The sequence below is a fragment of the Anguilla anguilla genome, chromosome 3 (assembly GCF_013347855.1).
Source record: "Anguilla anguilla isolate fAngAng1 chromosome 3, fAngAng1.pri, whole genome shotgun sequence".
NCBI lineage: Eukaryota > Metazoa > Chordata > Actinopteri > Anguilliformes > Anguillidae > Anguilla > Anguilla anguilla.
This window is the reverse complement of record NC_049203.1, coordinates 7,399,480-7,412,253: the sequence shown is the minus strand read 5'-3', so window position 1 is coordinate 7,412,253 and position 12,774 is coordinate 7,399,480. Positions and strand designations below refer to the sequence as shown.

Sequence of the window (12,774 nt, the reverse complement as noted above, 5' to 3'; positions counted from 1 at the left end):
TGCAGTTTTATGCTCTTCCTCATGAACATTGAGAAAATGGATACCAGTTGATTGATTTTTGCGGTACTGTTATACATTTTTCAACTCTAAAATGGAGGAGCAGCTAACACAATTGTTACACTGCTATGCCACACTGAAATTTATGGACTGGTTGTCTGTCGTAGTGTGTATATATTCTAGAGTGGTTCAGAAGGTGTGTGCGTGTGTGAGAGAGAGAGCGCTACTGAACAGAAATCGCTGATGGGCGCAGTTTTGTTTCCATTAAAAGTGACCACAATTAATGAGTCCGGTTTTTCAATTTCACTTTAAGATGTAATTGTGAATTCAAAGTGAATTGTGTTGGGTACCCGATTGAATAGAGTTTGCATACTACAATGCATCCTTTGGCTCGTCTGGAGGAAAAGCGTGTCCCATTATTTCTGGGCACTCATATTCGTTGGTCATTTGGCCTCCCAAGTAATCGCATTTATGGCTCTTGTCAGTCAAATCATTGATTGATGCGTCTGACTCACTCTGACTTTAGTATCAGTTGCTGCCAAGTTCAGAGCAATAAGCATCTTCAGAGTACATTCTACTGTCAATCAAGCCTCTAATAGTTTTCCACATCAATTCTATTAACCATTTTCTCCTGCAGACGTGGGTATTATTTTAGCCTATTCATCAGAATCTGAGTAAAAAGATCCTTGCATCTTCTCGTTTCATTTATATGGTAATGGTAGTCACAATATTCCCTTTGTGTGTGTGCGCGTGCATATGTGTGTGTGTGTGTGTGATCAAAGTTGTCTGTACCCAACAGAGGCGTTGTAGTTGAAAGTATAGCTGATCATGACAGATTCGCCGTGCTCTGCCTCTAGAAGGCAAAATGAGCAGGACGTCCAATATGGCCGCCTTTTCTGTCACTGGTGCTTGCTGGAAAATATGGTAATTTTTTTACTGGAGTACCTTGAGTGACCTTGCGATGGCTCCTCAACTGGAACGTATGCCATGGCGCCGACTGTCAGAATTACTGCATATTGTACTCTGACGGGGCAGGATCTGAAATCTGAAGCATGCTTTTCTGTGTGCTGTGAAATGCGTGTCAGAACTTTACACTGTACTTCCTCAGTATTGGCAGGGAGTAGTTACATAACTAACAGTTTCACAGGTACGGTCATGCAACCGTGAACTCTCCATTAGACGAACTGACAACGTGCTTAACGGTTCGTATTTTGAGTAATTACGGAATCTTTGACACATCGGCTCTATCTTACAGTACGTGCGTAAAACACAAACATCTTTGCACCATCTTGCCAAATGTTTTAACCATTTGAAGCTCTGATAAAATACCTCGGTTTGTCCCTGACCTCTAATCTGTCACGTGTCACATCACCTGTATGTCATGTTTGACACGCTTATCATTATGTGCTTGTGTCCTCTCTACTGTCTTGCCGGTGAGCTGTCAGTGGTTAGCAACTTAAGGCTTACTCAGCAGAGTGGCCAATGGTAGAGGCCAAACTGTAAAGCCTGCCCACAGGTGTGTTAGGATGGGTCAGTCTGTGTTTAGTCTGCTGGATGCTGTTGCTTTGGGTCTGTCTGGGCCAGGCATGCACCTAAACTCTGTTCAGTTTAAACCCTGCGCCTAAGCAGGGGGTCCCTGGATCCGCTGTTAAACCCTTACCCTCCAATGCAATCTCCCCACAATCACAACTATCCAACCCCGCCTCCTTGCCCCCGGACTCCCCCCTCAGTTCTTAATCTTTATTTAAAAAAAAAAAAAAAACATTTTTCCCTTCTAAATGTAACTGTTTTTTTTATGATGATGTCTCTTGGGCCCCTTTTCTAAAATGATATGAAACTTTTCACTGAATGTACATGTTTTCTACAATATTCCTATATGGAGCCAGGGACCCATTCCCATAATTGTGGTCAAAAAAAAAAAAAAACTCTAGGTGGTTAAGCCTAACAACATTCTTTTAGGATGAATGTTGGATTGTGGCAAGAAAAAGAAAGAATGGAGTCAATTTAAGTTTTAAGATGACAGCCACTGTATATGCATATATGTTGTGTGGTCTGGCCTACTTAGTGCTATTTGTTGTGACTTTCATCATGCTTGGTGAGGTTGCATTTTTTTAAAGCAACCTCTCCTCCCACATTACTGTCGACCCCGTCATAAAAATTTAAAACGCTTCGGAAAATCGCGCTGTGCATTGTGTCTCTCATCTGTATTTGACGGGACTGGTTGAAAGGGGATTATTTTAGTTACACGTTGAAGCACCTTTGATGTGAAGAATGTACTCGGGGGTCATCTCAGTTGTTGAGACTACTTCAAGCCGGAATTTCTATGTATTTTTTTTTCTAGTTTGGAGCAGCAGCGTAGCCAGAAATATTCACATTGATAAATGGGTGAGCCAGAACACTATTTAGGTACCCGTGTCCCACCCTGGGAGAGAACCGCTGCGTGCACGCGTGAAAACGAGCGATGAAAAAGAGACTTCATCGCTTCCTTCGGGAGGGGCTCCGTGCTTGCGAGAAGGTATTTTAATTCCCGGTGCCTGCGTTTGAACAACAAGGCTCCAGATCTGGAGGATAAAAGCTCGCCGGGGCGTTATCATCAGCAGAATGAGGAAACCGCACGTATCTCTCGCGGCTATGTCAGCTTCGTTTTTTTTTTTTTTTAAAGTGCGCAAACATACGCGCGTGTGTGTGCGCGTGCAGGCACATACGCCGGAGACGTTAAAAAAAATGAGACCGGAGTGTTTTCTCTGTTCTTCGCGGGAGTTTATCTTTCCCCGCTGGTCAGATTGGTCCAGTGCTGGAACCGCAGTGGTTGCCTGCGGGTATCTCTGGCTTGCTCTTTGACGGCTGTGTTTCTGACGTGGTAGGGCAGAACTAGCATAGGCAAATCTCTCTCTCTTTCTCTCTCTCCCTCTCTCTCCTGCAGACAAATTCCTTTTCTCACTCCACTTTAAGTATGGTTTCCATAGTGACAGTTGTGTGCTGCAGAAGTGACACACAACTGGGTCTGAGATGGGAGTGCTTTGCTTACACACACACACACACACATACACACACATATACGCATACGCATCCACACCCACCCACCCCCCCCCCCCCACACACACACACCCACATCCCCCCTTCCCCACACACACATAGACACACACGCACACACCCACACCCCCCTTCCCCACACACACATAGACACCCCCCCCCCTTCCCCACACACACTTAGACACACACACCACACACACACACACTCACACATACGCACGTGCCGTGTCGCACATTTCAGCTCCTGTTCTCCGTGCTGCTGCTGAAGCCTCTTTAAACAGTAATAAGAAACAATAAGAACGTAAGCGGAAACGGCGGCGGCGTTCTGCCGCTGCTCTCTGGGATGCGCGAGCGCCGGGGTGTGAGAGCGTGTCAGTTGACCTTGAGGAAGGGCCCTTGATGGAGGCCTCCCGCCGTTGGCTGCGTCTGATTGGCCGGGGTGTGTTCCCTGGCTCAGCGCCAGGGCCCTCACAGCACAGCATCCTCAGCGCTCGCAAACAGATGCTGCAGCTCCCGCTAGCTCAGCGTTTACCCCTGACACCCAGAGCCCAGGAGCCTGCATCTCTCTCTCTCTCTCTGTCCCCTATCTCTCTCTCTTTCCCACCCTTTCTCCCTCCCACTCTCTCTCTCTCTCCCCCCCTTTATCTCTCTTTCCCACCCTCTCTCCCTCCCACTCTCTCTCTCTCTGGCATCCCCCCCTCTCTCTTCCTTTCTCTCCCACCCCACTTCCTCTGTTTTTCTCCACTTCCCTCTCTTTCTCGCAAACTCTCTCACCCTCTTTTCTCCACCTCTGTATTTTTCTCTCACACCCTCTCTCTTACACTTTTACTCTCTCCTCCTTCTCTCTGCCTCTCTCCCCCTCTCCTTTAGCCTCTCCCTGCTTTCTCTCCCTCTCTCTTGCACCTTCTCTCACTCTCCTTTTTCCTCCCCCCCCCCCTTCTCACTTGTTACCTCTGTTTTGCTTTCACACGCTATGCTTCTGTCTGTCTGCTGAAGGCCGTTTCTGTACCCATAGAGGAGGCTCTGCTTTCTCTCCAACGGCATCGTGGGGTCTGTGAACGTCACATTATTTACGTATTCCTCCTGGGTCTCCTGCGCTGCTCACATCTTACACAATATCTGCCGATAGAGCTGAATATCTACCGAAGCCACGCAGGTCAAGCGCCTCGGTGAAGGGTATTCCGGCTGTGCCCCCCACGGGAATTAATCCTGCAACCCCAGCTCCACCGCTGCCGCTCCATTACAGTGAATTAACGGTCTCAGATTTCATGAAACCACAGATCAGATGAAGATGTCATTCAGTTTTGGAATTTCACAGCAAATGCTGGGTTGAATAAACATACTGTGCGGTAGTGACACAGATCTCTGATTGTTATCAACCATAAACCTTTTTAATGTGCATCTTTAACAAGCATGTGCTCAAGTGCAATTAATAGCCATGCCATGTGAAATTAATTTTATATGCCCATTTGAGTCTATGCTTAACCTTGTTTTGTTATTACTTATTAGCATCTGTGAAACTGTTAGCCTAGGTGATGGCAAATATACCCAAGACATTATTGGGTATTTAAAGCAAAACAGAAATAAGTATTTATTAAGTACAGTTTTAGGGAGCAATGCGTTTCTGTGAGAGTGATACAGGGTAATGGATGAAGGTTTTGAGGTGGAGTGTGTCTGTGTGAAGACGTGTTTTTTATGGTTTAGGATTTTTAGGTGTAGTGCGTTTATTTGAAGTTGTTACTGGGTATCACATCTATAGGTTTGGGTAGGCCTATATGTTTTAGGGTGAACAGTCTGTTGGGGTGCTGAGGGTGTATGGATTTAGGGGGGCAGTTTGTGTATGTGAGATGTATGGGAGTTCAGTGTCGGATTTGAGAATGGCGTAGAGTAGCAGACAGTGGTGTTAGTGTGTAAATGTTAAGGGGGTAAGCGGTATATTCTACAGCAGGTTTGGGGGTGGGGGTGGGGGGGGGGGGGGGTTGTGGACGTTGTGACCCCCGGTCTTCTTCCCTAGGAGGCGGGGGGGGAGTAGTATCGTCATCGGAACGATATCCAAAATGTCTCGTGCGCTGATTGAATCGCACATGCTCTGTAAAACGTCAGGTGGTGTTGTTTACGTGCTTGTCCACGCTTGGGGAAAGATCTCGTAAACAGCAATTAGGCTGTGTGAGCGCGGAGCCAAAAAAAAACTCACCGGGCAGCTTTATCGCTGGAGAGCGAAGCCTGACCCCGTCCTCCGTACCGCGAAAAAAAAAAGGCAGAGTTCCCCCTTCGGACTATGGCGAGATTGAAGGTTTCTCGTCTGAAGTTCCAGTCCCAGTCCAGTTGCCCTCACGCAACCTTGAGATTGGGGGGCTGGTGAGGGGGGCGATGGGGGGGGGGGGGGGGGCGCAGGCAAGCTTTTAAAGCTAATAGAGCCCACACCCCCACCCTGAGATGGGGGTGCAGACCTGAACTCCGCAGCGGGCTGTTTGAAACTCATTAAACTGGGGCGGTTGTCGGGGGGGGGGGGGGGGTTGATGCTGTGCAGGTGTCGGGGGGGTGTATAAACAGTTCCTGCTGTTGTGCGCCTGATTTAGGGGCTAGGAATCTCCGCTGATCTCCGAGAGCGATGCGGGGGTGGCGGCTGTGTTGGGGGTGGTGGGGAGGCAGGGGGGGGGGGCAGGGGGCTTAGGAACGGGTGAGGCAGAGATGGGGCCGTCCCACAGGGAATTCTCCCAGGACATTCAGGTGGAGGAGGGAACTCCAGAAATAACCAAGTTTACTTATGCTCAGGCCTGTTTTGGTTCTCCGACCGAATCAGAAATAGGAGTGAAAACTAGCTTTCTAGTTGAATGTGACACTTTTGCATAGACTTGGGTAGGGAAAGTGATTAGAGTGTATTGTCCCTTAACTTAATAAATAAATAAATGCATAAAATATGCCTCCTACATCCATATGTGTGTGTCGCTTTGGGCTATAGGGCAGAAGCTGCAGATGTTTTCAAAAGGGGGAAAAAGAAAGGGGGGGGGGGGTCGACTGAAGTTTTTTTAATGTGCGTCTCTTCATAGTAGTTGATCCTCTCCCTGTAGGCTCCGTGCTGCATACACCCCTGTAAAGTGTGTGTGTGTGTGTGAGTGCGTGAGTGTGTGTGTGTGTGTGTGTGTGTGTGTGTGTGTGAGTGCATGAGTGTCTGTGTGTGTGTGAGTGCGTGTGAGTGTGTGTATTACAACCCAGAAATGGTCTAAGGTAATGTGGACCATGTGGGACGAACGCATAAGATGTTGATTGTGATCATACATCCGACGCAGGAAAACTAAAGGGTTTGATGTCAGCGTACACTACTGCAGGCGAAGCACTAAACCCAGCATTAGACTTCAAAGTACTGTAAAGCCAACAACAAAGCCAAAGCTCTCCCCCCCGCCCCCCCCCGCCCCACCCCCTGCCCCCCCGCCCCACCCCCTGCCCCCCCGCCCGGCCCTCGACTTCAGCACGTGAATGTGGCAGACACGCTATGCCGTGTTTTCGGTCAGGAGCGAATAATTAAATCTGTTCGTCAGCCTCCTTTCCAGCCACATGCAGACCCCAGAAACGCCTGCTGAGGGAGCAGAGCCAGGGAGAGATCGGCCAAACCAGAACCCGATCGCCAGGCTGGAAAGAACGAGACGACAGCCTTTCCCATCGTAATGACGTTCCCTTGCTTCTCTGAGGGGAGGAAGACAGTGCTTCTTTTTTTTTTTTTTTTTTTTTTTTTTTTTTTTTGCGAGGGTTTCTGGCAAGATTCATCCTCTCTCGGAATTTACTCGCGTCGTCTTCTGGTACAGTCGTGCTTTTTCCACGAGTCAGCAGCCCGCTGTTAATTTTTTTGAGCATCTTCTAACGATGTTACCGCAACGCAAGTTCGGCCATATTGACTCTTGGACGGTTTCGCGTACGGCAGATAGAACCAGTGGAATGCCCTCATCCCAATCCTCCGGTAAACCCGGCAGGACGAATTTTAACGTGTGATGGAAACATTCCAGCGCGTTGGTGCAGGGCGTAGGGATGGGTTTTTACGACCATTTACAGTATGACCCTGTAAGTGGTTTTTTTTTAGGGGAGGGGTATGACCTCTCTTACCGGTGAAAGGCGTGACATTTATCACGGGTAACGGCAATGCCAGGGCTAACTGTGGGAAGCACCGATGCGCTGCGGTTTCTCGTTGGTCCCGACAGGCTTACTGAGGCTCAGCGGAGTGGTCCTGCCCCGGCTGAACGCCTCTCCTCTACACTCAGTCCAGAGGAAGTTCTAGACAAGAAAAGTAGCCTATTTTACCGACCGGGGAATTTTAATGTGCACGTGGAGCTCACCCAATACTGACGAGATGGACTGGAAAACGGTTTTTCAAATTGTTGTTTCCTCAGCATGTCATCAGTATGTGCTGTGCTTGGCTCATGGTCACCCATGGTCTGGCCACCTACTATAGGTGATATTTAAACATACAGCGCCATTTTAAGACATTTTGTTTGGCCTGCTCCTAAGTCTGATATGGTTTGGCTCTGTTGTACATGCCATGCTCATCAGCTTATGGGAAAACCGAATCGGGTTATTCCCCCCAGCCAATACTCTCTGTCCAACACCGGTGACTGGCGAGCCGTTTGATCATGTGACCGTCAATCGAGTTGGCCCGTTGCCAGAAGCTAAAGCTGGAAAGCAGTTTTTATTGACTATCATGTGTACTGCTGCTACGTTTCCTGAGACAACCCGGCGGCGAAAAATCACCACATCCATTGTCACACAAGCCCTGGTTAAGTTCTTTTCCAACATGCGCCCTTGCCTAAAACTGTACAGACAGATCGAGCTATAAATTTTCTCTCCAAGCCTTTTAATCAAGACTTGAAGTCTTTGGCAGTTACGCACAAGGGATCTTGTGCCATGCCGCCTTGTGCATGGGATGTAACAGTGTGTGTGTGTGTGTGTGTGTGTGTGTCCCTGTGCATGTGTATGTGTGTGTGTGTGCGTTTACGTGTGCACGTCTGCGTGTGTGTATGTGTGTGTGTTTGCACGTACGCATGCCTGCTGCATGCATTCATGCTGTGCGTTGCAGGGTGTGCACCGCACTGTGTGTCAGGGAGAGTTGGGGGTGGTGGCGAATGGAGGGGGCGGGGGGGGGGGGGGCTGCACAGAGGTATGCTGTAACTATGTGTGGCTTTGACCTTTGATATGCGCCGGTAGAGAAAATCTGCGGGTGTGATGAGACTTGTTCCCGTGCTGAGAGGAAGACTTTGCGCTGCTGAAGCCTCTGCCCTCCCCTTCACTCCCCACACAAAGGGAAGCGCGTCTGTGGCTCGGTCAATCTGGGGAGAGATCTCCACCCCCCCACCCCCCATTTCCCTTCTGGACAAGAGCTGTGGCAGTGCGCTGAATGTGGGGTGCGGATTTCAGCATCTGTCTCCTCGGCCTGCCTTCACTGTCTTCCTCCTCCTCCTCTTCCTCCTCTTCTTCCTCCTCCTTTTCTCTCCACCCCTCTCAGATCCACCTTACAGGCAAAAACACGCCCACGCACCCTTGCACGCTCACACGCTCGCTCTCACGCACAAATACAAGCGCACAGATACACAAATACATACACACACGCACGTGCGCATGTGTGTGCTCTCATACACAGTGTACAGATGTTTACGTTCACATACACCCAAACGCAGTCCACAAAATATTGTGCGCACGTGGACGTATAGTGTACGGCGACTTTACTTGCACGTGTGCACGTGCGCACATACGCTGCATGCAAATAACGTGCACTGAAACACACGCATGCATGCATGCGCGCATTCGTGCACAGACACACGCGCATTCGTGCGCCGTCGAACGCGCGCTCCGGCTGTCTGGCGGGTCGAAGCGCGCGGGGGGGAACGGCGTTCGGCGAGTTCCGTCTTGCTCTGTGTGTTTTTGGGCGGAGCCCTCTGCCCGCGACCCAGCCCCACCCCCACCCGAGCGGATCCCGCTGCGTCCCGACAGACGGGGGGTTCGTGGGGGGGGGGAGACCTGAGGGACCCGCAGAAGGTGGGGCGGGTGTCCTGCTCCTCTGCACCCCCCCTCTCTTCCCCTAGGTGTTGGGTTCCGGGACGGGGCTTTGAAGTCACCCGTGCCTTGACTTGCGCGGGACGGCCAGCCTGTCGGGACCCGACCCTACAGCCTAACACCCCCCCCCACCCCCCCCGGCCCCTAGTCTCTGTCCCTTTCCCTCTCCTTCTTTTGCTCTCCCTCTGTCTTTCTCTCCCCCCTCTCTTCCCTCACATTCCCTCTCTGTCTCCCTTTCTATCTCTCTCTCACCCTCTCTCTGTCTCTCTCTTCTCTCTCTCTCACCCCCCCCCCCCCTCCAGTGATGTAGTGGGGGGCGGGGCCAGGAGAGTGTGGGAATGGCAGCCTGTGCGATTAGTCATGCACACCTCCTCAGCTCACTTTTTTTTTTTTCTTTGTTTCTTCTTTTTGTTTGTTCACACGTTACTGAGGAAGTTTTCCTGGACAGGAATCCGCGTTAGAATCCCAAGGGATAAATGGAGCACTTTACTCTCACTAGCTTTTTGGGTGGGGGTGGGGTTTGCCAACATGTCTCTGCATATTTCATTTTCAGTTGGTTTTTCTGAACTTCGGGCCAAGAGGTTTGGTACATCTAAAGGGCAAGTTGATTTAATCCAAATTTTGTACCTTTTATTTATTATGTATGTACATAACATCCAGCGCCCTTGACATTCTTTGCAATTTGGGTGGTATGGCAGCCATTAACAGAAACGTATCAAAAACAACCTGGACAGATCACTGCTCCACACTGCTGCTCTGACCACTGCTCCACACTGATGCTCTGACCACTGCTCCACACTGCTGCCCTGATCACTGCTGCACACTGCTGCTCTGACCACTGCTCCGCACTGCTGCTCTGAACACTGCTCCACGCTGCTGCTCTGACCACTGCTCCACGCTGCTGCTCTGACCACTGCTGCACACTACTGCTCTGACCACTGCTCCACACTGCTTCTCTGACCACTGCTCCACACTGCTGCTCTGACCACTGCTCCACACTGCTGCTCTGACCACTGCTCCACACTGCTACTCTGACCACTGCTCCACACTGCTGCTCTGACCACTGCTCCACACTGCTGCTCTGACCACTGCTCTACACTGCTGCTCTGACCACTGCTCCACACTGCTGTTACTGTTGAAGGCTGTGTTTTGTTTTCATGTGTCTGAGGCAGGCTGACGGATTGATGGTTTGATCCGCCATGCCTGGACCCCACACTCAGAAACCCATAAAGACAGACGGCGTGTGTGTTTTTTGGCAGAGGGGCTGGGTGTGAGTGAGAGTGCGGGGGCAGAGCTGTCCTGGGAACCCCCCCTTGGGGGATCCCTCTGCAACCGACAGTTTTGGTGGAGGTTGTGACCCTGCCTCCAGGGTCTCTTGGGAGGTTGTTGCATAAGTAACAGCCTTCAGTTAAAATGCACCTCATGTTACCACTGCTCCTCACAGGCACGCGCACACACACACACACACACACACACACACACATACACACACACACATGCACACACACACATGCATTCACACACACACTCGTGCGCACACACACATGTACACACACACATGCACGCACACACACACACATGCACACACACACAATTGTGCGCACACACACACGCACACAGACAGTGAGCTGCAGTCGCTGGGTTGTCAGTGGTCTGCGATTAGTGTTCTGTGGTTAGTAGGCTTTGGTCAGTTGTCTGTGGTCAGTGAGCTGCAGTCGCTGGGTTGCTGGTCTGTGGTTGGTGGGCTTCGGTCAGTTGGCTGTGGTCAGTGAGCTGTATCTGTGCGAGGAGTTGGAAGTTGAGGCGAACCTGGATAAAGGAAGCCTGGCCACAGACTTCGCAGGTGTGTGTGTGTGTGTGTGTGTGTGTGTGTCTGTGTGTCTGTGCGTGAATGTGTGTGTGTGTGAGAGAGAGAGAATGATAGAAAGAAGTGAAGTAAGAGTGAAAGTTGGAGACGGAACGTTACATTTCCAGCGCACTTTGTTGCCGCTTGCTATAATTGAGCAGAGGGGATAGCTACCGACACAAAACTCTAAACTAAGTGGTTCATGTTTACTTTAACACAGGTGTCTTTTTTCCCATGGCATTATTTTTATTTATTTCTGTTTCTTACCGTTTATTTTGGCTCACGGTTTGGCTGCGTAAATGTTTACCTGTCATCATATTTTAAAGAAGCCAGTTGAAGCGAATTGAGTCTGACAGAAGAGATCGGCGCTGAGATGTGACAGAGGTTGTGTGTGTTGTGTGTGCGTGGTGGAGAGTTAATGTAAGGAAGGGGCTGTGCTGGCTGTCAGATTCGCACTTCACTGACCTCCACATGGGTTTCCTGTTCTGTGTAAGTGACAACAGCCTGAAACATGCGCACACACACACACACACACACACAGTGAGGGAGTACATCAAAGACAGGTCAAGGCTCGCCCGCAGAGGAGGACGATACAGGGAGAGAGAGAAATAGAAAGAAGGAACTTGTTTCACAGAGTGTCATTTTTTTTTTTTTTTTTTTTTTGTTTAAACAAACAGAACAATTTTATCTCTCCGTCTTTTCTCCTCAGTCCAGAATTATCCTCGCGTAAGATCTGCCGTCGAGAAGTGGCTTATCGGCATCGCCCTGGCGCACGAAGCGTCAACATTACGTGTGTTTGGAGCTGTAGTGAGTCGGAGGTATTTACGGACCGCTGGTGGAGTTGGGAAACCCTCCGGACGGGACGGGACGGGGACGGGGATGGGGACGGGGACGGGACGGGATATTTGGCACGGAGACAGGAGAGGTCTTTTTCTGTGTAGCGTGGGCCGCTCTGTGGCGAGCGGGCCGCCGCGTGGACGAGAGCGGGCCGTTTGGTCAGCGAGCGGCTCGCTGTGTGGAGGGCCGCTCCATCCGGGAGGGGGGCGGGTTTTCGAGCCCGGGAGGGGGGCGGCGCGCGGTGTGCGGAGGCGGCGGTGACAGTCGGGATGGTTTCTAACGGGTCGCGCCGCACGCCGGACCGAGTTGGGGAGCGAAGCTCGCGTAACCGTTAGCCGTTTGCCTAGCGCCTCTCTCTCACCTGCGATCTGGGTTCCACCCCGCCTAACTGGGAAGTTTGGGTGTGGGGGCGGGGGGGGTTATGGAGGGGGTACCCTTTGGGAAGGTCACCCCCTGCTCTGATCCCTGGCTCTGACCTACACTGGGGGCCGAAAGGTAGAGTGGTTCACTGGGGGCTCCACCTCTCCAAGAGGTTCCAGACAACAAAGAGTTAAATCCCTGCCTGCAGTGGGAAAGGCCTTTAAACTCCCTCCCTCCCTCTCTGTCTCTCTCTCTCTCTTTCCCTCCTTCTTTCTCTCTGCCTCGTGTACTCTCTCTCCCTCTGTCTCCCTCTCTCTGCCTCTCTCTCTGCCTCTCCCTCTCTCCCTCTCTCTCTTTCCCTCTCTCTCTCTGTCGCTCTCTCGCTCTAAGTAGGTGTATCCCAGCTATGAGAGATGAGGTCTGCTCTATATAGAGGGAGAGTAGACAGAGGAGTGCAGAGAGACTCAAAACGCCAGCCACGGTCTTATCGGCACTAGCCGACCCCCTCCCTCCCCCCCATTTCTTTTCGCGGGATTACACCTCAGCACCGCCAGCATGTCAGAGGGCAAGAAAAGAGAGAGGAAAGGGAGGAAGAAGATGAGAAAGAAGGAGAGGAAGAATCAGGAGCAGGATCTGCCAGAAGGTAAAAAAAAAAAGAGGAG

The 12,774-nt window shown here is 50.8% G+C and overlaps 1 protein-coding gene across 7 annotated transcripts in view; it reads left to right on the top strand.

Annotated features, from left to right (window-relative positions):
• Window positions 1-12,774, top strand: part of LOC118222250 (pro-neuregulin-2, membrane-bound isoform-like) — a 119,745-nt gene that overhangs the window by 40,352 nt on the left and 66,619 nt on the right. The window contains exon 1 of one of the 7 annotated variants that reach the window (XM_035407676.1): window positions 12,457-12,755. The exons of the other annotated variants lie outside the window; for them this stretch is intronic. Coding sequence (XP_035263567.1) covers window positions 12,668-12,755 — 88 coding nt within the window. The 5' untranslated portion in view covers window positions 12,457-12,667. Of the gene's footprint in view, window positions 1-12,456; window positions 12,756-12,774 lie in introns of those variants that run through there. 7 annotated transcript variants of the gene reach the window in all.